The 27,470-nt window shown below is 42.3% G+C and overlaps 1 protein-coding gene across 1 annotated transcript in view; it reads right to left on the reverse strand.

The window, feature by feature from the left end:
• The window catches only part of Itih5 (inter-alpha-trypsin inhibitor heavy chain 5), a 95,910-nt gene that overhangs the window by 39,629 nt on the left and 28,811 nt on the right, over nt 1–27,470 (reverse strand). The window contains exons 3-7 of the mRNA XM_052728073.1: nt 27,014–27,177; nt 25,768–25,869; nt 21,938–22,188; nt 8,359–8,528; nt 7,405–7,521 (exon numbers count right to left, since the gene is read on the reverse strand). Of these exons, the coding sequence (XP_052584033.1) occupies nt 7,405–7,521; nt 8,359–8,528; nt 21,938–22,188; nt 25,768–25,869; nt 27,014–27,177 (804 nt within the window). The remainder of the gene's footprint in view (nt 1–7,404; nt 7,522–8,358; nt 8,529–21,937; nt 22,189–25,767; nt 25,870–27,013; nt 27,178–27,470) is intronic.

The raw sequence follows: 27,470 nt of genomic DNA on the forward strand, positions 1-27,470 counted from the left end.
TAACAACCTGCTTGAAGGTATTACATCTTTCGAGGAAGTTCACAAATCCCCAAAAACTAAAACAAAGGAGGCTAGGCTCTTTTGTTATTTCCTAGGGCCACGGGACTGCTTCCAATGTAGGTGCTTACAATGATGTCTAAGATCTAAACAGGCACTCAGGATACCTGGTACTTCATATTAATTGTCTTTTGTATGATACCACACATTCTTTGTCTTCTAATCCCTCCCAGGTTTTTAGACACACTCTCATTTGATATGCTTGCAACACACATTTGTCCTGAGTCTTCATTCATTCTGGAAGCTTCATCCTCCTGAGTAGACCCCAAGTCTGAAGAGGTCCTTTGAATTCCACTACTCATGCCCACCCACACCTTCTAGATGTTAGGTTAGTGCATGCTACCTCCCTTGATCCCTATCACCTAAAAGCTACTCCTTTTATACCCTGGTATCTTCCAGAATCCTCCCTTTCAAAATGTGGCAAGTTCACAGGTTCATGGAGACCCATGAGCTAGACTATTGGACATTACTGGACTTCACACTCATGTCCTCACTTAGCATCTCCATAGCCTTCATGCTCAGGTTCAACCTGCTCAACCAAATCACGGAAGTGAAAGAAATATGCAACCCTGTTTATAAGAATATGTTGCTCATTCATTTTATGCATCAAAGCAGAATCACATCATTAGTTCTTCATAGCACCCAGCTGCCGGCTGGACCCTTGGGAAGGAGATTTCTGTGTGCATTCATCTGCACTGAGCAGCATTCTCCATCACATTATATGCCAACAAGAGCAGATGGAGACTCAAAGTTTGAGACGTGGTCCATAACTAATGTTACCTTGGAAGGCTTCAGACTGGTACTGCAAGCAGCAAAATTATACAAAGCAGGATTTCAGCTGATTGTGACAAAGCTAATACCTGGAAGAAGCCAAGGGCCTTCCAGAGGTCAAGCTGAGGCTCAAGGAGTCTTGGTGATATTTGGCTTTTGATTATCAGTCGTTTTCTGCTATGAGTTTCTTGTGTGCTCTTGTAGCTTTTCCATCATTTATTGGGCACCATTTCCCCTCTACTAAAGGAATATTTAGATAATCTGTGGGCTGACAGCTATGCACAGCCAGAACCCCAGTTCAAGCCTCCCTGTAATTATCATCATTAGCAGCATCCGGCCAGGACCATCCCCAGACAGAGGAAAGTACCTTATCAGAGACACCTCTGTTCTCTCTAAGAACAGACTTAAGCATCCAGGCTACCTGTTTGAAAAGGCCTGGCAGATGTGCTAACTAAGCTTAACTACCTCCTTTCCCAAATCTTACCTCCAGTTCCAGATCTCCCTTTAACTATCACCAGAGGCATCTGGCTGAACACAAGTTGCCTAGTGACAGAGCACACTTTCCCCCACCCTGAAGAAAAACGGCAGATAGCTTGGACAGATAGGAGCCACAGGAAAAAAGAAGACAGTTTTATTTTCTCCCATTGACCTAGCAACTTATAGATTCTTAACATTTTCTACCAATCACGTTTAAGATTATAATTGAACACATAAGATCCCTTTTCTTAGATATTACCCAAATTTAACCTTTAGTTAATTCGTTTCCCCATTAGTCACTTCCCTTTTGGGTTGCAAATGATAATTAACAATTACTGCCTCTCTATGTGATTCTTATCACCCCTCCATTTGGCCCTGGAAGCCTGGCTTTGCACTGCCAAAGGATTACTGCTTGTAAGTGTATATACACTGGGACTTCTGTCTCAAAAAGTGTGAAAGAGAATGGTTGAGGAAGATATCCAACATCAGCCTCTGGCCTCCGTAAGGACAAGCACACATATACATGAGCACCTGCATACATACGTGCATACCCATTAACACATGCACATACATAAGACATCCAACATCAGCCTCTGGCCTCCGTAAGGACAAGCACACATATACATGAGCACCTGCATACATATGTGCATACACATTAACACATGCACATACATAAGCACATAAAAAGTACATTTTTAAAAAGTGTGCTTGCTTAGTAAGTACTAATCACTCAATTATATGTACTGTACCTTAAAAAAAAAAAACACAAAGTAAATCTAATGCTCCTGTGATAAGCACTGGGAATACATTCTATGATGGTTAAAATCAAGATGCCCCCCAAGTCCATGGAGCTCACAGACTGTTCACCTGGAAGGTAACATGAAAAATAATATAACTAGCTACTGGTAGCTAGATTTGGAACACTCTGGAAGAAACTGATACCCTAGAAGCATGAAAGGTGCCCATGAATGAAGCACACGCTGTTACACAGGACACCAGAGAAAGTCCTTCCCACCTGCTAACTCACAGTCTCCCTAATGTCAAGGTGTGAACGACAGACAAAGGATGCTGTGCGTGTTCTTTATCCTCTGATACTGTCTACCAAATCAATGAGAGGATGGAAGACAACCATTCACGCCACCTGGGAACCCAGGGCTGGCACCGAGTGGTGCCGAGTGTCAAGGGAATCCCAACAGGAGGAACACCTGTGAAATGAGCCATTCATCACTGTAGCTGTTAGAGAGACCCCAGAGCCAGGCCTCACAATGAAGGTGAAAGCAACAGATCCAGTCAAACAGATGACTGGAGGGCCAGAGAGATGGCTCAGTCGGTAAGGCGTTCGCCGCAAGAGTGTGGGGACCTGAGTTCAAATACCCAGAACCTACCCAAAGCTGATGAAGTAGTGAGCAACCGTAACCCCAGCATTCCTATGGCGAGGGTAAGGTGTAGACAAGAGAATCCCCAGAAGCCCAAGGGTCAGCAAGCCTGGCACATGCAGTGGGGGACAATAAACGACCTTTTCTCACACAAAGTAGAAGGGAAGGGCCAGCATTCCAGGCTGCACTCTGATTTCCACTCATCTCTCTCTCTCTCTCTCTCTCTCTCTCTCTCTCTCTCTCTCTCTCTCTCTCTCTCTCTCTCATTGACACACACACGTGCACCAAAATAGAAAAGTTAGTAACAACAACAACAACAACAACAACAACAATAGTAATTGTACAAATTTGAGGGGAAAGTGTGAGCTTTGGTCGAGGAAAAATGTATTTTTTGAAAAAAAAATGTTTACACTTATCTACTTGTGTGAGTGAGTGGGGGTGTAGGGGGTCAGAGGACAGTTCTCAGGACTCAATTTTCTCCCTCTATGAAGGCCTCAGGAATTGAACGCAGTTCGTAAGGCATAACAGCAAGTTCCTTTGTTCACTGAGCCATCTTGTCAGCCCAGAAAAAGCTTCTTAGTAGCCACGGTGGCATCACCAATGTCCCCCCAGGACAGACATGTTTGCAGATACTCGGGCCTTAGCTGTGCAAGTCAACGAACAAAAGAAAGACAGGCACCCTGGCCACATCATCTGTCTCCCCATCACCCTTCTCGGCTCCCGCTTCATTGAGGGTTTGGACTGAGTAGCAGAAGTCTTTCTGACCCAGTGTCGGAGCCACCTCCCAACATGTTCATCTGCAAAACCACATGGGAGACAAAAAGCCAAGCGTGTGCCAGCAGCAAGAGGGAGTTCCCATCTCTGTTCTCAAACTGAGGAAGCCCTAGCATCCAGATGCACATTTCCACTGCACTAGGGAAAGAACCAGAAAATTCTGGATGCATACAGATTTAGGGGCCCCCAGGTACAGACACGCCTCCGACTGAGTATGCATTTTTCCCCAGTTACACGAGCTTCACTGGTTGTGTGGGGAGGGTGTGTGTGCATGCATCTGTATTCGTGTGTGTGCTCACATGTGTGGAGGCCAGGAGCCAGTATCACAAGTCTCCCTTATTCAGTCTCCACGTTTTATTTATTTATTTATTTTTGAGATAGCCTTTTACTGAGCCTGGAGCTCACCAGTCCTGCTACACTGTCTTGCCAAAAACCCGTAGAGATATTCCTGTCTCTGCCTCCCTAGTGCTGATAGTTTAGGCAAGAGTCAATCACACCCAGCTTCTTTTACATGGATGCTGGGAATCCAGAGCCAGGTCCTCAGTCTTGCATGGCAGGCACTTTGCTGACCAAGCCATCTCCCCAGCTCAATGTTTACAGTTCCTTATAAAGCAATTGTTAGAGTAGGTATTTTTTAAATTAATGTGTGTGTGTGTGTGTGTGTGTGTGTGTGTGTGTGTGTGTGTGCGCGCACCCTCGTGTGTCATTGTACATGTGTAGAAGTCAGAGGACAACCCTTGGGAGGCAAAGTCAGGTCCTCAGGCCTGCATGGTCACTGCCTTCATCCGCTGAGCCATCTCTGCAGCCCTTGAATAATTATTAAATACCACCTGTACTCCCAACCCCACGATAAGAGCAGTGAAATTGTTCAAGCCCGTCCAAGTTTTGAGAAGCCAAAAGCATGGAGGATGATTCGTAACAGGATCCAAGTGGACCTGTGACAAATGTCTCATATTGCCAAGCCTGTTGACACAATACAAAAGCCTTGTGCTTGGGACAATCTTCTTTTTCACCAGTTATATGGCATCGTCTATGAGACTCTCCCACGAGCCAGCTGAGCTTTCCACCCAGTGCTGTGGCTCCGAGGAAATCACAGATTGTTAAAATAGGAGTTTGCAAAACCACCCAAGGCAGCAAGGGGCTCTGCAAATTGCTCAGACATGTGTCTGGCTGTTCCAGGGTGGTTCTCCTGGAAAGAGGCCATGCAGTTGCTTAGAAGCCAGGAGACAGAAGCATGCCAGACTGACAGTGACTAGCAAGGAATAGGATTTTAGTGTCCAGAAATGCCAGAAGAAAGGAGAAGAGCGACAGTCTCACATCAGTCATTCAATTGTTCTTGCATAAAGGAAGAAACTCATGCCTTCCAGAATGCAGCCTTCTCGATGGAGTCTTAAACTAAGAGATAGCATTGACCTTGCATCCTTGACCTTGTCCTCTCTTGGCTGCACGCTGTTGCTCACATAATGGTACAATAGTTCCATGGTTTGGTTTGTGGGCTTCAGAGCAGACCTGGAACCAAAGCCTGAACTTCCCACTTGCTAGCCAGGTTATGTACTTGTGAAAACCCTCAGTTTTTCCATCAATAAAATGGGATGGTAGTAAAATGATTATAAAGACTAAACACTTCCATATGACATAATTCATGTAATACACTTAGGATCATAGAGAGCTTGATGCTCTCTTTAATTCTCTTTAGTTGTTAATATGGTCACCTCCCTTTTTCATATTCTTAAGGATTTTTTTTCTCATGTCTTACATCCTTTGTTCTCTTTCTTAGGACAGTTTATTTCTTATTGATCTGGAATAGCTCAATGTTTATGGATGATAAACAGTTATCTGTTTCCTGCATATAGCTTTCCAGTCATTTATTGCTTTTGTTTTTTTTTTTTGTTTTTTTTTTTTTTTTTTTTTTTTTTTTTGGTTTTTTCGAGACAGGGTTTCTCTGTGTAGCTTTGCGCCTTTCCTGGAACTCACTTTGGAGACCAGGCTGGCCTCGAACTCACAGAGATCCGCCTGCCTCTGCCTCCCGAGTGCTGGGATTAAAGGCGTGCGCCACCACCGCCCGGCGCTTTTGTTTTTTTTTTGTTTGTTTGTTTTGTTTTTTGTTTTTTGGTTTTTCGAGACAGGGTTTCTCTGTGTAACTTTGCGTCTTTCCTGGAACTCACTTGGTAGCCCAGGCTGGCCTCGAACTCACAGAGATCCGCCTGGCTCTGCCTCCCGAGTGCTGGGATTAAAGGCGTGCGCCACCACCGCCCGGCTGTTTTTAATTTATACCAGAAGTTTACATTTTTCTTTTACCTGAAATTATTGTGTTTTTTCCTTTGTAGTCACATTCAGCTCTTATTTTTATCCTTAAAAACTTGCCCTTTGCTATAAACCTAGTTAATAATGAAACTATTTTTTTTCATAGCCTTGAATGTGGCTCACTGATTATTTTTACTTAGCCCTTTAGTGCATCTGGAACAGGTTTTTTTATATTATTATTATTATTAATCAATATTGTCTTTTTCTAGGAATGAATGCACATTAAGTGCTCAGCTACCTTTCTTCACTCTTCAGTGGTTTTGAATTCCCTAGGGAATGATGCTGCCCATAGTGGGGAGCCTTCTCACCCCAGTTAACATAATAAAGATCCCCTGAAACATGCCTACAGGGCAACCTCATCCAGATGCTCCCTTCCCAGGCAAGTCTAGATCGTGACCAGTGGTCAATGAAAGCTAACATCACATCCATAAATCCACAAATTCATAAAGTATGAAAAGAAAACCTCTCAGGAAGAATAAGTAAGAAGCCATCATTCTAAAATTACAGAAAACTAGTATAAAGGAGAAAGTCACAAAATCAGACACCAATAAATAATCCCAATGAAGAGAACACAAGTTAAAAATTTACTGCCTTTCAACAGCAACAATAGACGTCAGCCAACAATGGAAACGTCCTCTAATGACCCTTCTGAACTTGGAGTTTTGGAGACAGGCTATGGATTTTGTGAGAACTACTGAATTTTTAAGACCTGAATTCTTTGTTCTGTGAATATGTCAAAGGGACTTCTGTAGCTGAAAGTTTCTCTGTCCTGCCTGGTCCCATCAGGTCCCGCATTCCTCCAGCCTGGCAGTCCAGCTGCCTCTTATAAAATAATCACTCAGAAGCTTATATTAATTATAACTGCTTGGCCATTAGCTCAGGCTTATTACTGACTAGCTCTTACACTTAAATTAACCCATAATTCTTATCTTTGTTTAGCCACATGGCTTGGTACCTTTTTTCAGTTCTGCCTTCACATTTTGCTTCCTCTGTTGCTGACTAGCGACTCTTGACTCTGCCTTCCCCTTCCCAGAATTCTCCTTATCTGCTTATCCTGCCTATACTTCCTGCCTGGCTACTGGCCAATCAATGTTTTATTAAACCAGTGTACAAAAGCATTATCCCACTGACTTCTAAGAGTTCTGTTCCACTGTCCACAAAAGAATCCTCACTGGACACAATTTTTGTTAATATGGTACTGTTCTGTTTTGTTTCATTTTGTTCTGTTTCGTTTTGCCTTGTTTTGAACTAGGTGTCACTATGTAGCCAGACTTTCCTGAAACTTGCTGTGTACCACAGGCTAGCCTCGAATTTGTGTTCCTTCTGCCTCAGACTCCTAAGCTTTTGTATTCTAATGTACATCACTGTGGTCAGCTAACAATACTGTTGAGTGGACCCCTCAATGTGCTCCTATTTCACTCACATTGTCCTCTCTGCCAAGTTCCCTCTAGCTTGTCCTTCTGCTTTCTTAAATCCATAGAATCTACCAACAGCTTACATGAGTCAGCTTCAGGATGTCTGTAAGTGGGAATAGTTGGGTGTCAAAACAGACATTTGGCATCAACTGAATGTCATTCAAAAGGCAGATCACTGACCTGGTCAAAAGCATGAGCAGAAAATGGGCGGGAGGCACCCACTCACTCACCTGCTGGAGTTTCGCTCCCACCATGGAGGCACTGATGTCAAGCACGAAAACCACATTCTTGGGTAAAGGAGGGAGGTCTTTAGGAGCAAAGTAGTGCACAAAGTAACCATTCAGAACCTGGTGGAGAAAAATAAAGCAGCCGAAGTGGCATTCAGAAAGGGAAGGAAAATGATAGAACAGTCTTTGGAAATTCTAGAACACAAAGATGGCATGAGACAGCCTAGGGTCACATTCCACACCAACAACAAAATTGTCTACAGTCTTCGATCCCTCCAAGAGAACTAGTTGCTAATTAATATAATAGAGTAGAATCATTTCTTTTAAACATATTCATTAGGGACTGGGGTTGGAACTCAGTGATAAGAATGCTTGCCCAAGGATGTGTATATCTCTGGGTTCAATCTGCATCACCTTGAACATAATATACATGTATACATAATATAGATACATAGACCATGACAAATCATCAACTTTAATTCTGCATCTCCTTCTGACCTTGCTTCTTGAGAATCCTGCTTCCTTCACTATTTTTCCTAATCATCTTACACAGTGAGGTATCAAGGTTGTCTGCATTCATTCTCTGTGCACATCCCCATATCTTAATATTCTCACCTTGTCTCTGCAGCAATACAACCTAAAGGGAAATAAGCTACGGAACAGTCTCTTTTAATTAAAGTTGAAGAAGTGCTAAGATTCTAACCCCATCTAAAACACCACAGGGAAAATTATATTATAGATTTCATTTGCTGTCCAGGTTACTGAAGCGCGAAATAGGTACCCTTGGCAGCCAGCAAGGGAGCATCACTGGTCTCTTTGAAGATGTATTTTGGGTTTAAACAGTTTTACGGAGAACCAAAAATACCTTTCACCTTTAGGTAAGTATTGGAATCCATAAGTGTGAATCGAACAGAAGGGACCATGCTCCACATATGGTGGCAACATGGAAGTTGTTACCTGGATGTCACCAATACGCTGGTCTCTCTTGACATCGTATCGAATCATGAAATCTCCCAAAATTCCATTCTGGGCAATCTTAGCTTGTTGGACCACAGTAGGCTTAAAAAGAACTTGGGCAAAAGTTTCATTTTGGTTGATAACAGTAGAAGGGGGAGGACCCGTATCGCCTGCAAATAAGATGTAAACACAATAAATAGCTGAAGCTAGAAAGATCTTTCCTGAAAAGATTACCTTTTTGCATAGACACAGGATGTCAGACTTCAATCTGTTTAAAGTTCCCCTGGTATCTTCTAAGAACTTCTGTTAATTTCTCGAGGAAGAAAGGGTTTTATCTGGGCCCATGGTTTGAGAGGATACAGACCATAAAGGAGTAGAAGCTGGTCATGTTACAACAAAGGTTAGAAAGCAGAGATGAATACTCTACTCAGCCCATTTTCTCCTTTTTGTTCAGTCTAGGACCCCATCCCATGGAACAGTGCCATCCATAGTTAGGGTCATCTTTTCCATCTCAATGAACCTAATCTAGATAATCCTTCACAGACACAGAGGTCTGTCTCTTGGGTGACTCTAGGTCCTGTCAGGTTGACAGTATTAACCATCACAGAAAGTCAGAACTTTGTCATATACTGATCCACCTTGTACCAGGTGTGAGTCCTTGCATAGGTTACCAAGCCATCTTTAAATACATAAATAGTAGTACCAATGTCATGCTCTTCAAAAGATCCATTGACATGATGTAGTTATCACCATGCTGGCTTGTGTTAAGCATAACGCCAAGCAATGTGTTATAATATCACACTTAAGCATTTGCAAAGTAGGAGGAATTCAATATGGCATTATGGACATGTCACACTTGGGATGATACATGACTATCACAATAAAAGAATCTACTGATGATGCTGATAGTTATGTTGAGGGAGAGCATCAGAGAGTGGGGGATATATTCTCTATCCTTCACTGACATAGAGTTCAAAGTCAAATACATCTTGTCCAAAGGCAAATGAAGTAGGGTGAGTGCTCCTTTGGGAGTATAGATAATAAGTTAGAAAGAATACAAAAGAACCTTTGAAGGAAAGTGTCCTATGTTTGATGTACAATGCAGCAATATGGGTGTACTTAGTATAAGTGCATTGATGTGTATGTGTGTATATAAGTCATCAATACTTGCATGTAAGTTTTATGCACTTCATTCCCTTTTTTAATTTAAACATGGGAGTTGGAAAGTAGAATGAATTGAACAGATTCTCTGAGGCATGGAACACAAGAAGCATAGTTTGCCAAGTGAACCTCTCCCTGTTCTTCTCCTTGGAGTAAATGTGCTGTAGAGCCACATCTATGGGGATTAAGGGTATCCAGAGATGGTCCAGCAGGCAGAATCAGGGGTAAGGTTACTGGGAAGCACTTGCCACGTCATGTCACTTAAACTGAAGGAAGTTGCTCTGGTGGCACCAGCAGCTGTCACCTCTCACTTCATTGGAAGTGTCCAAGCAAACCCTGGAAGAGTCACCTGCAGTATGTAAAGCAGGCTGCAGTCGTAGAAGAGCAGCATCAGCCACACCTTGGAACTTTCTAGAAATGTCAATTCTCAGGCTCTTAACGGAAACCCTGAATCAGAAACTCTGGAAGGAACTTCAACAAGTCCTATAGGTGACTCTGGTTTCTGACAATGGAAAACAAAGGATATGCCTTTCACCCAGACCTCATACCTTACATGCAGAACCCATCATGCCCTTTGTTTATGTAAGTACACTTATCCCAACGTTCTGCAATAATCTAACAATTCTCTTTACATTATCAGCATGTACCCACTTTATCTTGTTCCAAATCTCCTCATAAAAATGCTTTTATACAAGTTCCTCAACTTAATCGATTCATAACAAAGTGAAAGCCCTGGGAATTTAAAGACTATAATTTCTTTCTTCTGATTTATTTGACTAGGCTCTTTGATACAGACCACGAGAAAGGATGTGTATTATTTTTGTTTCCTGTTGACCTCTGGTGTTTGTTCATTCATGATGAAAATTCATGAGTTTCAAATAAATGCACTTATTTCACACGCCCAAAGAGTGGGTGGATTCTGTTTGGTTCTTCACCAAGAGGCCAAATTCCTGATGCTGGCTTGCACCCACTACATGCCACACAGTAAAGGTGACCCAGCAGGGTTTCTACCACAATGGGGAACAATTCAAGAGCAGCATATTTGAAAAACTATTATTGTATAGGAGTGGTCATGTGTACCATGGCATTCATGAGGAGGTCAGAGGGCAACTTTCGGGGGTCCATTCTCTCCTTCCCTCTTGGGCTCCAGGCATCAAACTCAAGTTGTCAGGCTTGCATGGCAAGCCCTTTTATACTCTGACCTGACCCACCTGCCCATAACTCTAGAAAGTGAAAATGTTCTGGACTAAGAAGACAATATAGCATGAGGGCCTGAGTACTGATCTCCAGCACCCATGTAGAAAGATGGACATAGTAATGAGTGCCTGTAATTCCTGTGCTGAGAGGTGGAGATGGGATTCCTGCTGTTCTCTCACCAAGCAATCTAGTCAATCAGTGAGTTCTAGGTTCACTGAGAAATTCTGTCTTAAACAAACAAACAAAAACAAAAAGGTGTTCAGCAAAAAATGAGTTGACCTCTGGCCTTCACATACACAAACACAGGTATGCACACCTATACACACAAACACAAAAGAAAAGGGAAAATAAAATCCTCTGTTCATTAGAGGAAAGGGAAATCTGATCATTCTATTAATATAGACTTCCAGCTACTCACCTAAACCCCAAAGCAAACTAATACTATCTACTATTGACTCTTCTTTGTTCTGAACCGAGGCTAATACTGAGAACTATCACACAGTACTTCACAAACCCAGTGAGTTGAGTTGGCAGGGCCCTTCACCATGCTCTAAAGACAACGACTACTGCAAAGGAAGGGTTTACAAGCTGACCAGAGAAAGGAAGCAACTGCCATACTTGTCTAATGAGAGGTCTTGTTTATGTTCCTTCTCTTGTTGTCTGCCCATTTGGTTAAGGGGAAGGAGTGGACGGCAGCGGCTGCCCCAGTTACGGGCACTGTATCTTGTCACTGCCATCCAGAAAATGTACTTGCTGCTCTCTGCATCCACTGACTCCTCTCAGGCTACCAGCCTTCCCGTCAGGCCGTCCTCCCGTGTAAAGCTTTGACTTCAAAAGCAAGAAACAGTATTGCCTGTGGAAGCCATGTAATAGCAAAGAGTGCTGGCTCTGGCGTTTCACAGACTACATGATTGGCTCAGTGCTGGAGTTCTACACCTGGGAAAATGGAGCACCACCAGCATGCATCATTCCTGGGACTTAGTGAGATCCCATGTGGAAGATGTTGATCGTGGCTCCTGGTACGTAATAGTTGTTCAATACCTAACAGTCCATGTCTTCGTTAGTTTTCAGTTACTCTGACAGAATGGCTGACAGCAGCCACTTAGGGCAGGGAGGCTTTATTTTGGCTCAGTGTGAGGGTACGGTCCACCCCAGTGAGGACTCGCAGCAGGAGGCGAAGCAGCTGGTCACATTGTATCACTTGCTTTCTTCTTTTCTCCTTTTGATTTTAAGAACACCAGCCCACTGGATGGTGATGCTCACATTCAGGCTTCGCCTTTCTTTGGTCCTCAGGGGAACAGCTCTGGAAGCACCTTCACAGACATGCCCAGAGATGTGTCTTGGGTGACTCTAAATCTGGTCAAGCGGATAATGAAGCTTAACCATCACAGTCCTCTCTCTTTTGGAGTCACTTCCTGTACTCTGCCCATTAGAAAAGACAAATTAAAAGGAAAGAAACTCTCTTTGGATGACAACTAGTCTTCATCTGGAATCACAGTTTACTCCACGAGAGCTTGGGGAAAAAAAATAATTTGGAAAGGTCTTGCATGTCCTTATGTACATTATTGATTGGAATTTAAGAGTGTCTATACCAAGAATAATTTTTATAAAGCACACTGGAGTTAACTGCTTCCAGAGAGCCCCCTGAAAGGATGTGCAGAATTTTCATATGAATGAATGTATACTCTTTTTCAGAACTGAAGATTCATAACTTTTGCTAAAGAAATTCATGTTTATAAATGCTATTACATTGTCGTCTATTTGATTCTATCTTTTAAAGACAAAACCCACATTCAGTTGGTTATATAATACATTATATATTGTTTTATATATAGAGAAAGCAAGGTTCAGAGGACACAAACTTAAGTCTTGGCTTTGTGCTAAACCTAAGATGCTAGTCACAGATAGATATTCTTTTAGACAGCCACAAATGTTAGGGGAAGGATGCCAATTACTAGGTGAAATATCTAAAGGTGAAAATACGTAGGAGCCAATGAACCATGCTCGAGGACACTAGCTGGAAGCTACAGCCCCAAGAGCTGATGAACAGAGGGATTTCCTTGATTCTGTTTCCTGTGGGCTTCGGGTTTGGCTACTGTCAACCCCAAAGCTGCCAATACCTGAGCCTTTTACAAAAGGATTTCCAAACAAACACCGCCTACTCATTTCCCCTGAAAAGAGGCTAGATGGTCTGGGTTTGTTTATAAAAATTCATTATCTGGGATACTCTGTTAAATTTCAGGCAGTCGAAAATGCTGGGACTTACTGGGCATCAACAGTTTGATGATCCCAATAAAGACAAAGGTCATGCAAATCAGCTGAGCATTGAAATAGAAATAAAGCAGAGGCAATGGGAAGAAACCGGTTACTTTTTACAAATCTCTCATTAAATAAAGTTTTCTTATTGGGAAGGATTCTTCTCACCTGTTTGCTATGATGATTACTAGTGATCGTCAGCCTCACTGGCTCTAGAGTCACCTAGGAGACACAGTTCTGGGCATGTCTGTGAGGACTCATCTACAGTGAGTTGACTAATGTGAGAAGACCCATCCTGAGTGTCGGAAGCACCATTCAATGAGCTGGAGTCTTAGATTGAATACAAAGGATGAAGTGAGCCGAGATCTGCTCTCTGCTTCTGACTGCAAACACAGTGTGACCAGCCGCTTCACTCTCCTGTCTCCGGGACTGCCCCCCACACACACAATGACTGGAGCCCCTTGAACCAGAAGCCAGAACGAGCCCTCCATCCTTATGCTGCCTTTTCATTGGTCTGAGAAATTAGAGAAAAGTAACTAATGCAATTGGTGTGGGTTTTTTCTTTTTGGAGAAAGCATTATGTAAGCATGGTAGCATCATACAGCATAGAAGAATAATGAAAATTCACATTTTAGAATTCAAGAGGTCTTTTTTTATATATAGTTAAGGGGTGTTTGCTCAAACTTCTTAACAAGTTTGCTTTTTCACTACGTCTTTAAGTTTCTCCCTCCCTCAAATAATATATTACCGACTCTCAGTTTTCCATATTTGAATGTGAAGAAAGCTCATATGTGTTGAACACTTAACAGGAAGGTCATTGCCATATCTATAGATGGCTGGGCAGGTAGACAAAGCAGCCTTCCATGAGAACTGAAGATACCGATTATGGAAGTGTGTGGGCAGACACAGCAGATGATGCTCTGATTTTAGCCACAGCTGTGACTGATGGTTTAATTCACACAATGACACCCATCTCACACAAGAGGAGAATCCAAGAAACAAAGAACCAAAGAGTGAGGTCCCACAGGAAGAATGGGCTGCCCACTATCTAACTAAAGAGAGAAGGCTGGACTTGGGTGACACACTCATATCTAAGTATGCTCTCCACAGATGGCCTCAACCCAGCCACAGTCAGAACAAGGAAGGTGGTAACACCGGCTTCCATGCCAGGATGAAGAAGGAAAACAAAACCAACTCTGGAGCCAAATGATTCACACCTGAGTCACTTCTGAGCTAAACAACACTGAAAATCTTCACATAACAATTGCTTGTTTTCCTGGCCAACGTTCAGAGATTTCACCAAGGCCAAACAGGGCTTTGCCCTTCCAGCTGCTGAAAGGCAGCCGGATCCAGAGAAGAATGCAGAAGTGGGGCCTTTGTGGTGAGTCACAATACAGCCCTTTAGTAACGGACACTTGCCAGATTTAGAAAATCAAAATACAGGATGTCCGCTTCTACTTGAATTTTAGACAAATCATCAATAGCTTTTAGTACGTCCAGAATGTCGCACGGCAACGTCCGTGGTTTATCCACAAATCAAATGTAAGTAGGCATCAAAATTTCACCCAGCAGCCCTAGCAAAGGGAGAATTAAGCTAGAATTTTTTTTGAACCAATGTCTTTTAGAACAAAATGGATAGTTAGTATGTCTGCTGTCTAATCCCTCCATCATAACAAAAGGAGACACAGACCCAAGACCTGGCAAAACTAACACAGTAAACTGTTAAAACTTAACAGCTCTTCGTTACAAAGCTGGTTCTTCCTTAATTCACTGAACAAGACTTCCTGAGCATCCATTCCATGCCAGGCACTACCACAGAGGACTGAAAATGTAATCTCAAGAGCCCTGAGAGCCAAAGATGAAGTCAGTTGTTAAGGCACTAAAGGAAAACAGACATAGAAGTTTAAGATAGGTTTGATTCAGCCCTCCTGAACACACGACACTGTACTGGTCTCAAGTCAGAGAGCCTCGATCTTGCACCACAGTGAGTCTCTGGTCACTAACTGCTTCTCAAATAGACCTGTCAAAAGCTTCAACTTCCAATGCAAAGGGGAATGAAGCTGTAGTTTAGTGGGTCTCTTCTTTCTAATTAAGCTACCCAGTTTGGGGGATTATTGAAAGTCAAAACAGACTTGGTGGCGCATACCTGTAAACCCAACACTGTGGAGGTTGGTGAAGGAGGATCATGAGTTTGAGATCAACCTTGGTTGTCAGTGAGATCCTATCTCAAGGAAACAAACAAATGAAACAGAACAAAAGAAAGCTGCTTGGAGAGGAACCCTGCTAAAGGCAGTGGGGAAAGTGCTGCGAGCTCAAGAGAAGGCTGTTCATGAGATCAAAGAGTAAGCAGGCTGTGTTAGTTACTGCTCTCATTTGTAACAAAACACTTCATGAAAGCAACTCAGGAGGAGAAGCTTTTATTTTCTCTCACAGTTTGAGGGTACAATCCATCATGGCTGGGGAGCCGAGAATCAGGAGAATGAAGTGGTTGGTCACTGTGGTGGACAGACACAGAAGGTCCCCCCAGAGGCTTTTGTATTTGAATGGTTAGACTATTTGGGAAGGATGAGGAGGTTAGCCTTGTTGGAAGAGGTGTGTCATTAGGGGTGGCTTTGAGGTTTCAGAAGCCATCCCAGGTAGCTTCTCTTTCCTGCCTCTAATTTGTGGATTGGGATGTGAGCTCTTAACTATTGCTCTACTGCTCCAGCACTATGCCTGCCTGTCTGCAGCCATGCTCCCTGCCATGCTGATCGTGGACTCTAACCCTCTGGAACTGTGAGCCCCAATAAATATTTTCTTTTATGAGTTGCCTTGGTCATGGAGTCTCTTCACAGCAATAGAAAAGTAGTTGTCCAGACTCAGGAAGCAGAGGGAGATGAATGCTGGTGCTCAGGCCTTCTCTTTTTCACTCAGTCTCGGACCCCAGCCCATGGGATAGTACTACCCACATTCAGAGTGGATCTTCTCTATTCAGTTCAACTTTTTCTGGAAACATTCTTATAGAGAAACACAGAGACTGTTTCCAGAGCGATTCCATATCCAGTCAAGTTGAGAACAACAATTAATCATTACACAGAGAGAATGGAATAGAGACCCCTGAACCAATACACATTTGAAATATGTGCCTCAGTGCACATCTGGAAGAGCATTCACCCCAGCTAGCTATGTCCCAGAAAAGGCTTCACTTCAAACACAGACACGCACTGGATAATAACGAGGCATATGACAGACTACGTGCATATATGGCAGAGGTTCTGTAAATACTACGACAAAGCTGAAGAACTCCTATCACTTAGATGGTGTGGTCTTTGATCATTCTAAAAGTACAGTGTCAATCATGACTTAACACTGATGTACACACACACCACACTACCAGTTGTACAAAAGTAGAGCATGCACAATTATGCATAATATACACCAGACAACTATTACTGGTTCACCAAGTATATAATTCTTTTTATACTTTCTGTACTCCCAGTTGCAAAAGAAAATGTCCACTGTGGTGAACCAGCATCGAACAGTTCAATGAAGGAGAGTTCAGCTCTGATCCACCAGGCACATCAACTGAGGCAGGGGTAAAGATACTGCGTTTAGTCTTTCTTCTGCTTCTTTCTTTCATTTTGTGTGTGTGTGTGTGTGTGTGTGTGTGTGTGTGTGTGTGTGTGTGTGTGTGTACCCACATTTATGTATGTGCGCTGTGGGTGTGCAGTGCTTCTGGTGGCCACAAGAGGACACTGGACCCCCAGAACTGAAGTTTCGGGTGTTTAGGAGTCAATTGGTTTGAACCCAGATCCTTTGTAAGAGCTGTCAGTGAGTACACTTAACTGCTGGACCATCTCTCTGGTCCCTCTTCCTTATATATATATAGTTAACAAGAAAGACATTTTAAATTTAAATTCCTACTCCCTTAACCATTGTACACACCACTTTTTCTTTAAATAGAAGACTATATGCTATGGGTCAGATCTATACTTAAGAGTTTGTTTCTATTAATAATTAAATATGCAACCTAGTATATATTTCTGCATTTCTGTGTTGTGTAACAATTTCCTCCAAGATTAAAACATTCCATCCTTCAAGAAGCTCCTTAGGCAGGAAGAAAAACAACTCCAAATAGTTCCAGGAAGTCCCTGAAACTGACCAGATTCATTAGGCCCCTCCTTGCCAGAGTAAGCAGAGCCAAGCTGCAAAGAAGACTCTCAGAAAGGCTTAGTTGCTAAAGAAGACTTCACAAGACCAGCTACCTGGAAGAAGCAGGAACTAGCTGGCTGCCTGGAAGCATTTTAGACCAACTAAGGCATCTGGAAAGGACACTCTCCTACCTGTTGGGCTGCTTGTAGGTTGTACAGTGTGATCCAGGTTTCCCAGCTTTTGTGAGCTGTCAGCTATGCTGGAGTGGGCTTCTGTTATGGGATAATCTTTTTGTACACTGTGAAAATATGTCTCTGCCAAGGTACCTTCTGATTGGTTTAATAAAAAGCTGAATGGCTAATAGCTGGGCAGGAGAGGATAGGCAGGACTTCTGGGCAGAGATAGGAACTCTGGGAAGAATCTGAGGGGCCGAGAATTCACCAGCAAGATGTGGAGAAAGTCAGACATATAGTATGGAAGAGAAGTAACAAGTCACACGGCAGAACATAGATTAAAATAAACAGGTTAATTTAAGTTATAAGGGCTAGTTGGGAACAAGCTTAAGCTAAGGCCAAGCTTTCATAATTAGTAAAAAGTCTCCATGTCATTATTTAGGAGCTGGCGGTCCAAAAAAAGTATAACTATAGGCTTCTGTGATGTAGCTGTCTTTGAGTCATTTCTGCTCCTGTAAGTGACCCCTCACCCATATTCCTATAAAGAACTGTGGTGGTTTGAAAGAAAAGGCCCCCAAAGGGCCACTACTATTAGAAGATATGGCCTTGTTGGAGTAAGTGTAGTCTTGTGGAGGAAGTGTGTCACTGTGGAGGTGGGCTTTGAGGTCTCATATATGCTCAAGCTATACCCAATGAAACAATCTACTTCCCGTTGCCTGCATATCAACATGTAGCAGCTCCTTCTCTAGCACAATATCTACCCGCAGGCCACCATGCTCCCTGCAATGATAATTGAGGACTGAACCTCTGAAACTGTAAGCCACCACCTCAATTAAATGTTTTCCTTTATAAGAGTTGCTGTGGTCAAAGTGTCTATTCACAGCAATAGAAACCCTAACTAAGTCAGTAACCCCAATTAAACTCATTAGCTCACCAAGTTGGACCTTGGTGGTATGCGTATTTTGGTCTATTGTAGGTTCCCTTATCTAGGGTGATTCGACGTGTGTGTTGCAACACTCCAGGAAAAGTTTTGTCAGACAACATCTGTAAGGCTTGCTTCTTCATAATGAAAACAAACATGAAAAGATATGGACTAATAAAGTTGTTATAAAGACTGAATGAGACAACACTATAGGCAACATGCTCTGTCTAGTATCTAACAAAATGATGCTTAGGCAAGATGCATACCTCAAGACCAACACAAGTAGAAATCATACTATTAAATGCAAGAAGCCAGACTCAGCAAGATCAGTTTACATGTCATTTCTTACATGCAAAATCTAGATTTTAAAATCATATGTGTATCTAGATATGTTTGTGTGTGCCTTTGTGTGTATAAGACATGGAACTGGAAAGGGAATCATGAGAAGGAAGAAAGAGATCCTAACAGAGGCAGAAAATACAGAGAGTAATGGACTATTTGTAGGGAGAAAGGAGAAAGGGAGGCTAGCTTGACAGCTGGAAGGGAGCCCAGAAGAATGAGGGAGGGGTGTGAGTGAGGAGAGGGGGGGAAGGAACAAATGAAAGTGAAGTCTAATGACACGTGTGTATGAAGAAGCCATGATGAAACACATGGCTTTGTGTTCTAACCTAAAAATAAATCAATCATTTTTTAAAAAGATGGAATGGAGCCATAGAGCAGAGACTCATTTAGGCAAATTGCAGACATCTGATTTCTTAATCACAGCTAGATCTATCTGAGAAATCAACACCCAGCCTTGGGCCATGCTGCCTCAGGCCCAGCTCACATTCTGGTGCAAGTCTGACTCCACTGTGATCTCTACCCTGGATTTATTTTGGAAGCACACAAGGGTGGCCAGACAAAACCACAACATCCTGTGCTCCTCGCTGCTGAGTTCACCATTCCCAGGAACAAAAACAGCTGAGCTGGAAAGACCAATGGGGAATGTCAGTGAGCAAGTCTGCACCCTGTATGGGGCTAAAGGACACACCTGTGAAATCGCCATGCTCTGGAAGACAGAGGATCTGCTTTGCTACAAAGAGCTGAGAAAATAATCTTCTTAAAAATAAACAGGCCTGAAGAGATCAATGGCCTGAAAACATTCCTTGGAGATACTAATAAGCTCCAACTATAAACAATAAGCAATTGTTTGACTAACAGTCATAACTCATACCCTGCCCAAACATACACACAAATAGAGGCACGCAACATGTATCCAGCTCTGCAGAGCTATGGAGGTTCTGAAAATTAGGCAAGCATGCATTTCAGTTGTCTTCAGTACATTCTAAGGATATATTCACTGACCCTGAGTACTCATGGACAGCACACTACACAGATACTTCACTGCTACAAGTCTCCATTGCCTCTGGGAAGCTTCTCCCACTGAATAATACTTCTTCAAACAGTGAAAGTCAGAAAAAGTTCCCTCTAAAGTTACTATGAGTGAGATATTAAATTCGACAGCATTCTCCATTCTTTGTTTCTTTGTATGTATTTGCTTTTGAAGATGCTGTACTTCGTGGTATGTACTACTTAAAAGACATTAGATTAGATCCAGCAAAGAGACAAAGGTTGATTGGAGACAGATATACCTCTGAGGGTACTTAATACGTTTTAAGATGTCTAGAGAGAAAGAGTAAATATAACGAACATAATAATGACAATAATAAAACGGTAATTATCAAGCTCTTACTCTGAGCCAAGAGACTTCTGTAGGGCAGTGCTTCAGAGTCACTGAGACAGGCTCTGCCCCTGCTGCACAGATGTGGAAGACCTGTTTTACACCATGGCAACAATTTCCTTCCAGTTTATACCAATAGCTGAACAAAAATCTACGATCTGTGTGACTACCACCCACAGGACATGAGGATGAAGGGTCGTATTTCCTGCCATTTCTGAATGTCAGACGGCTTGACGACACTTTGGCTTTTGAAGTCCGATGTGGCTTACAAGGGTCAAGTTCAGTTTTTGTTGTTAAGATGTGCCTGCTCTGGACTCTCCTAGCAGCCACTGGCACTTAATTCAGAGTCTGCACTTTTACCTATTCACGTCTCATTTACTAGTCCCCTGTTCTCAAGGTCATAGGTATCTGAAACGTTGTCACTCCAACCCTGGTGTGATGTTTGAATATGGCTATCTTACTATTTGATTGGATCTGGCATTCAGCTGTACTTGTGTGTCAAGCGTAGAGATACACAAGGAAGTGTTTAATACAAACTACTATTTGGAATTAATGATGACTAAAAATAGACCACTTTGATCTCTGAATGGAGAATGAGTGGGTCTCTGTTTCTTGTGCCTTTTCATGAGCTCTTTTCTTTCTGGTTGTTTGTTTCATCCAATTCTAATGTGTTAGTTTTTGTTTTTGTCTTATATTACATTTTATTATTATCCCATAGAAACCTTTTTGTTTCCTAATGAGAAACAGAAAGGGAGTGGATCTGGATGGGAAGAAAGGTGGGAGGGAGCTGGGAGGAGTAAAGGAAGGAAAAATCCACAGTCAGGAAAAATTATGTGGGGAAAAATCTATTTTCAATAAAAGAAAAAATATATAATATATGTAAATATATACTGTATATGGAAGCTTTTACAGCAATATGTTTCAGTTTTTAATATGTACATATTAAATATACATATATTTATATATATACATATACAGTCTACCTTAAATACATATATATACCACCTTAAATCTTTCATAATTATTTCAGCAAGTTAAATTCTGTTTTTTAAAAAAATTGAAGAAAATTCTGAATTTAGAGCTTCTACCAAGTTGAAAATGGCTGTTTAATATCATCTGCAGATCAGAACACTTTTTTTTCCCAGTACTGAGTATTGAGCCTTAGGCCTCACTCATACTAGGAAAGTCTGTTTCTCTGTGCTATGTCCTGGCCATCCTCTGACTTCACTTTAAGAGTCTTACTGTGTTGTCCGGTCTAGCCTGATCTTACTCCCTCACGTCTACTTCAACCTCCCAAGCAGCTGGGATTACAGGTGAGCACCGCCAGGCTGTCTCCAAACACATGTTTCTTTATGTAACCTTGGAAAGAATATACCATTGTTGAACACCGAGAAGAAGATCGATGAGGCTAGGAGAATAGGTCAATGGCAGAGCTCTTGACTAACATTTTCAAAGCCTTAGATTCCATCTCACTCACCACAAAAAAAGATGACTTCTATAAAACATACCCATAACCCTATGCTCTTGAGATGAAATCACTGTTTTATATGACTTGCTAGTCTTCTGCAATGTTCAACATATTTAATATTATCATGCATGCTGATGTGTTTGTCTTTTTCCCCATCACGTGCTAAATTACCTCTGATCATTGCTCATTACTAATTGCTTTTCTAACATTAAATATTTAGAATGATAAGGATGTTTTGTCTGATAAGTACTATCAGCTTCCTGGATGTAATATTCTCAATATTTTAGAAATTTCACCTACACTTTACCAATCACTTCCTCAGAGTGGGGTTACAATGTCAAAAAACTTAAACGTTTATTCATCTCTTGGTGGAAGCTGATCTTTTAAAAAAAATTATACAAAGCCTTGTCTCTGTTTAGTGACTTTCTTCCAATTTCTATAACACTTGAAGCCTTTGTGGAAGGGACGCCATTTCCTCTGCAGAGTTCGTGAAATCCCAGTCCCAGCTTTGAGCATCCCCCAGGACCTGAGCACCCTCAGGAATGACTCACCTTCTGCCACCCCACTGCCCTTCTTCCTGCTGTTGTGAAGAGGCAGCACCTCCAAGGCCGCGATGCCCGACCTCTCCAGAACATTCACCTCCACGGTGAGCCTCCCCACCAGCTGCTGGGGGCGCACGCTGATGATATGCTCGTATTTCCCCAGCCTTCTCTGCAGAAGCTCTTCATAACTGAGGAGGAACGCGGCTTTGTCCTTGCTGGGAATCACTAAAGAAGCTTGGAACGTGTCCATCCCCTTCTCCCTGTTAGGAAGAAAAATGGACCACGAATAAGCTCAGGGAAGGGAAAGCCTGGTTCCTGCCATACTTGCCAAAGAGACTCTTGGGCCGAGCCAGACGACAGCCCTAAGGAAAGAAAAATGAGAGCTATGGATGTTCTTCAGGGGTAGAGTGCTTGCCCAATGAGCAGGAGGCCCTAAATTCAATCCAAGTAACATAATAAAGAAAAATCAAATTTAATTTTAATTTTGGAAGAAATATAGACCTATACTAGAGGAAGGCCACTGTCATGGTTTGATCTGAAGTGCCCATCCCCCACAGGCTCCTGGTCACCAGTCAAAGACACTGTATGGGGGAGATGTGAAACCTTTGAGCTTAGCTAGAGAAGTAGGTCAACAATGAAAGGTCCCTGAAGAGTAATAGCCTGGCCCAGTTCCTGGTTAGCTTTCTCTGCTCCTGCTGCTCCTGCTCCTGCTCCTGCTCCTGCTCCTGCTCCTGCTCCTGCTCCTGCTCCTGCTCCTGCTCCTGCTCCTGCTCCTGCCACGTGGGGAGCCGCACTACGAACTCCTGCTTCACAGACAGCAGCTCCCACCATGTGCCTTCCCCACCATGATGGATAAGACCCTCTGAAACCGTGAGACGAAACAAATCCTCCTTTCAACTGCGTCTGTCAAGTTTGTTTGTTTGCCTCCTACCAAGGGCCAAAGAACACTGAGTAGGAAAGAATTCAATATCTGGCCACCTCCCTTAACTCTCCCTGAGACAGACCCAAGGAGATGATATAAAGAGGACAGTTCGGAGGTGAACTGCTACAAGAGTGAGCGTGGTCCAGATGTGAATAGTGTTTTCCCCGTTACAGGTGTGGTCAAGAAACTGCTGACATCTTACATAATTCTAAAGTTGATAATATATCACATGTTTACACCTTGGTGATTGTGTTTACCAGTAAATAAAATAAATGACTGTGAAAGTTATAAAAAGAGCAACCATTGCAAATGTTTTCAGCACTTGGGGTTCAGGTTGTCCGATTTAAGGTGGTAGAATACTAACGGTGGTTAAGACACTCAAGAACATTCCAAGAAAACGTGTATGTTGGGGGAAAAATTCATTTAAACAAGAATTCTACAGCTCAGAACATTCTGGAAGAAGCTGCAGGAAAGAAGTGACTCAAACTGCCTTGAGAAATCTCACTGAAAGTGCAAGCTCTATCTTCAATAGGATACATCAGAAAAGGAATAAGAAAGGGGACCAGACAGGGGAGACCATCCCAGTCCACATATGAATGGCTCACTGCATGCCCTTCCGGAACTGGAGATACGAATATTGAGATCAAAAAGTTTCACCCCACACTAGGCAGATCAAATGGAAAAGAAATCACAGAGAAACCCATTAAAGTAAAACTTCAGAACATGTGATGGAGGAAACAGGGGGAAGGAATGGTGTTAGATTACCTTCCATCCATCATTAGCAAAACCAGATTTGATTACACAAGGCACTGGGAGAGTAATTCAAAGTTCAGAAGGAAAGTTATTTCCATCGTAAATTCCATACACAGCCAAAATACTGATCCAGGTCTCAGAAAGTTTGTCTGTCATGCACCCATGCTGTGAAAGTTACTTCAGAATATACTTTCAACAAAGGTGAAAAACCATAAAAGAGGAGGAAGATATGGAATCAAAGAAATAACAAAATCAACTTGGAATGAAAGGGAGATTCCGGAGTAAATGTTTTCCAGTAGATCTCCAAAGCAAAAGCAGTAGATTGCATGGCCAGGACCCAGCCGTATTTCATCAGCTTATGAAACCAGAATTTGCCCTCATCTTTCATTTCTCATGTAATGGATGTTGGCCAGGCATCCAGGGTGTGGGGTGGATGTCACTGCATCCAGAAACCCAGTTATAGCTATTCATTTTGTTATCATTTCAAACTATGTGTCTTAGCAGATGTTAACAGTGACAAAATTAAATTCTATCTCCTAAGAAAAAAGAAAAACAATTAGAAACTCCAGGACTTATAGCCCAACTAAATTAACCGGTGCCATCATCCTGAACAATTCTGATAAAGACAACTCGGGACACAGCTGTAGCTCAGCAAATTGAGCTTTTAATAACTTTGCTGCACCAAGGGAGATGGCATCCAGAAGCATTGTGAGGCATCTCACTAAACAAAGAGATGGGACATAGGATTGTGGGAATGGGGAAGAGGAGAGGGTAGGTAAAAGTTCAATGAGGAATTGTTTGAACAGGCTCAAAGCAAGCAGGGTTGTGTGTAAAGCCATCAATGTCACCTTGACTGGAATGCCTCACCGTCCTGTGTCCTTGGGAACTATGTTAGGATAAACGTGGAGCAGTCTGTCCTTATCTGAATATCCCTTATCTGGCACTCTGGGTTTGGTTTGCTTTTCAGAATCAGAGTGAACCCAAGACTCAGGTCTTCCACACAGAATGAGCTCTTCCATTCTTACTGATGGCATTTCTGACCACCAAGTTCTGTGACTTTTGAGAACTAGTTTTCCTAAGACAATATTCCTTTATGAATGAACAAAATCAGATGTACAAATACACAAACTTTTGTTTAGATACTAAAATAACTTTTCTATAAAGGGGGAAAAAACCCTTCCAATTGATCCAGTAGAGGAGGAAACAAATCTTTGTGTACTAGATAACACCTGTCAAGATCAGTCAACATTACAAGGGAAACGCTGGGACTGGAAAGATGGCTCAGTGGGAAAAGTGCTTGCTGAACGAACGAGGACCTGACTTCAGGTTCCTAGCATGCACAGAAAAGCCAGGTAAGGCCATGATCACCTGTAATCCTGGCATGGGCTTGGAGAGACAGGAGAGACAGGAGTCTCCTTGAGTGATTGCTGATCTAGCCAAAACAGCAAGCTTCAGTGAGAAATCCCTTCTCAAAATACCTAAGGTGGAGAGTGGTAGAGGAGGAGGCCTGAAGTCATCCTCTGGCCTTCACACGCTCACAGGTGAGTGCATATACACACATATAAGATGTGTGAGTGCATACCTGTGCACACACATAAAAGCAGAGGTAGTTTGTTGGTTTAAAAGAATGCAATTATCATTTCAGACCAGAATGTATATGTTAATAATTCTAACAATGCAAAAATAAATTATATAAAACAAATAATGGGTACAACAATTACGATGAGGCAGAGAAGGGTGGAAAAGAATATCACCATTGAAGATGGTGGAGATAGTCTAGGACAGTCTACTAACGGAGAAAGAAAATGACATTATAAAATTTTTGGCTTTAAAAATAAGTATTGTAAACTTCCTTCACAGCAGAGTCTGTAGATAATGTTTTGTTTTTATTGAGAAATCAAGAAAATCATAGTTAGGGAGGTAACTATAAAGACAACTGTACACAATTTTTAGAAATATATATTCTAGAAAGCAAGAATGAGGCATAGGCACATTAAACCTTTCTTATTATTTTAAGTGCTTGCTGAAGCATTTTTAATCAGGTATATTAATTATTTTGATTAAAATTAAAAACGTTTGGAGGAAGAGAACAGACAGACAAGAAGGGAAGGGATAGAACTCTTCGTTTAATTGAATTTTAGTTGCTTAACTACCTGATACTTACTCATTATCATCTGTGGTTTTGTTTCTTTTTTCCTTTATCCTATCACGGCTTTTCTTTTCTTTCTCTGTAATTTCACTCTGATACACTTTGTCTCCGATAAGCCTAAAACACAAGACACAACTGTGTCACCAGCTCCAAGACAAACTCCAACATGGTTCTCAGAGCCATGACAACCCCAGAAAATATTTGTATGTGCCTCCTGGGTATGCAGATAGAATGCATTCCAGACTCAGCACCAGCCTTGAATCATTCATTCCGTTCAAAAGCAATTTTCATCAAGACCAAAGGGCAGCCCTCCAACCCAGGGTACCTCCATGATTCTATAGGAGAAAACCCCAAGATCTCAAACTCCCACAGGAACTCAGCGCTTGCACCTTTCCCAGATCAAAATTTAAACACAAATGTCTGTCGTAGTTAAAACTCTTTCTCTTGGATCAGAATAAGAGGAAATATATTTGATCTAATATCTCAAAGGTTTCATACTGTCTCGCTGTTCAGACCTCAATTTAAGCATAGCCCAGTCTAAGCTAACTCCCTGAGCTCTCTTCCCAAAGGATCCCTTCTTGACAGGCATGAAGGTAATAATTATGATATCAGCCCTCAAGAGGCTGGGGTGTGAGCGATGATGAGTTCAAAGCTAGTCTGGGCTACACAGTAAGATTCTGTCTCAGAAGACATAAAGTACAATCTTTACACCACAGAGTTCACTGCCATCTGAAATGACCCCATTTACTAACTCATTTACTTACTTCCTGAGTATTTCTCCTTCCCTGGAATTTCTGGAGCAGAGAGAGCAAGCTTCTCCTTTCTTATACCAATACCCTCAATGAGTGCCTGTCCTAGAGTGGACATGAAGGAGGGAGAGAGGGGAAAGAGGAAAGTAAAACATGAGGAAGAAAAGGATGGAATGAAAGAAGAAAATAAAGGAAGACGAAGAAAGAGGAAGCAAGGGGAGGAGGGGAGGAGGTAGGGAAGAGAGGAAGTTAAGGATGTAAGGAAAGAAGTTAAGAAAGGAAGAGAAACAGGAAGCTAGGAAATTAGAGAGGGAGAGGAAGGGAGAGATGGAAGGAGGGAGAGATGGAAGGAGGGAGAGAGAGAAGAAAAGCAGGCAGGCAACCCTCTGATTCTCAGACCACCCACAGGATATGCATTCTCGCAGTTTGATGGGCTGTGGACCCCATACACTCTCGGGTTCCCCTTGACCATCCACAGACAACTGTCTGTCTCTGGCCATCGCATCCCTTACATGGTGAAGTTGGTGATGAAAGCTGCTGCTGGGATCTGCATCTGGAACTCGACATCCTGGTCCTCAGAAGCTCTGTTGAGCATTCTGCAGGAGACTGTGGTGAAGGCATAGCGAGAGATGATGGTAGACTTCACCGAGAACTCGGTCATCAAGGGCTTGGCTTTCTGTGGGGGTGAAAATGCACGCTCTTCTCAGTGATGCATGAAAATGGATCCAAACACTTGACGTTAGTAAGGGCGAGTCTTTTCCCACATGGGAAATAATCTCCAACTTGAGAACCTTTGGGATGTGAGTCCTCCGCCCTTCTGTATCTTGTCCTTAATTTTCCATTTTAACTCACTTCCCTTGTAAAACCAGCTTTTATTGAATAATCAATTCATGATCTAGAACCAACTCTCTTCAAAACTAAAAGGTGTGTGGTGACACACACCTTTTAATCCCAGCCCTTGGGAGGCAG

This window comes from Peromyscus californicus, unplaced genomic scaffold (assembly GCF_007827085.1).
Source record: "Peromyscus californicus insignis strain IS unplaced genomic scaffold, ASM782708v3 Scaffold_8__1_contigs__length_139910024, whole genome shotgun sequence".
Lineage (NCBI taxonomy): Eukaryota > Metazoa > Chordata > Mammalia > Rodentia > Cricetidae > Peromyscus > Peromyscus californicus.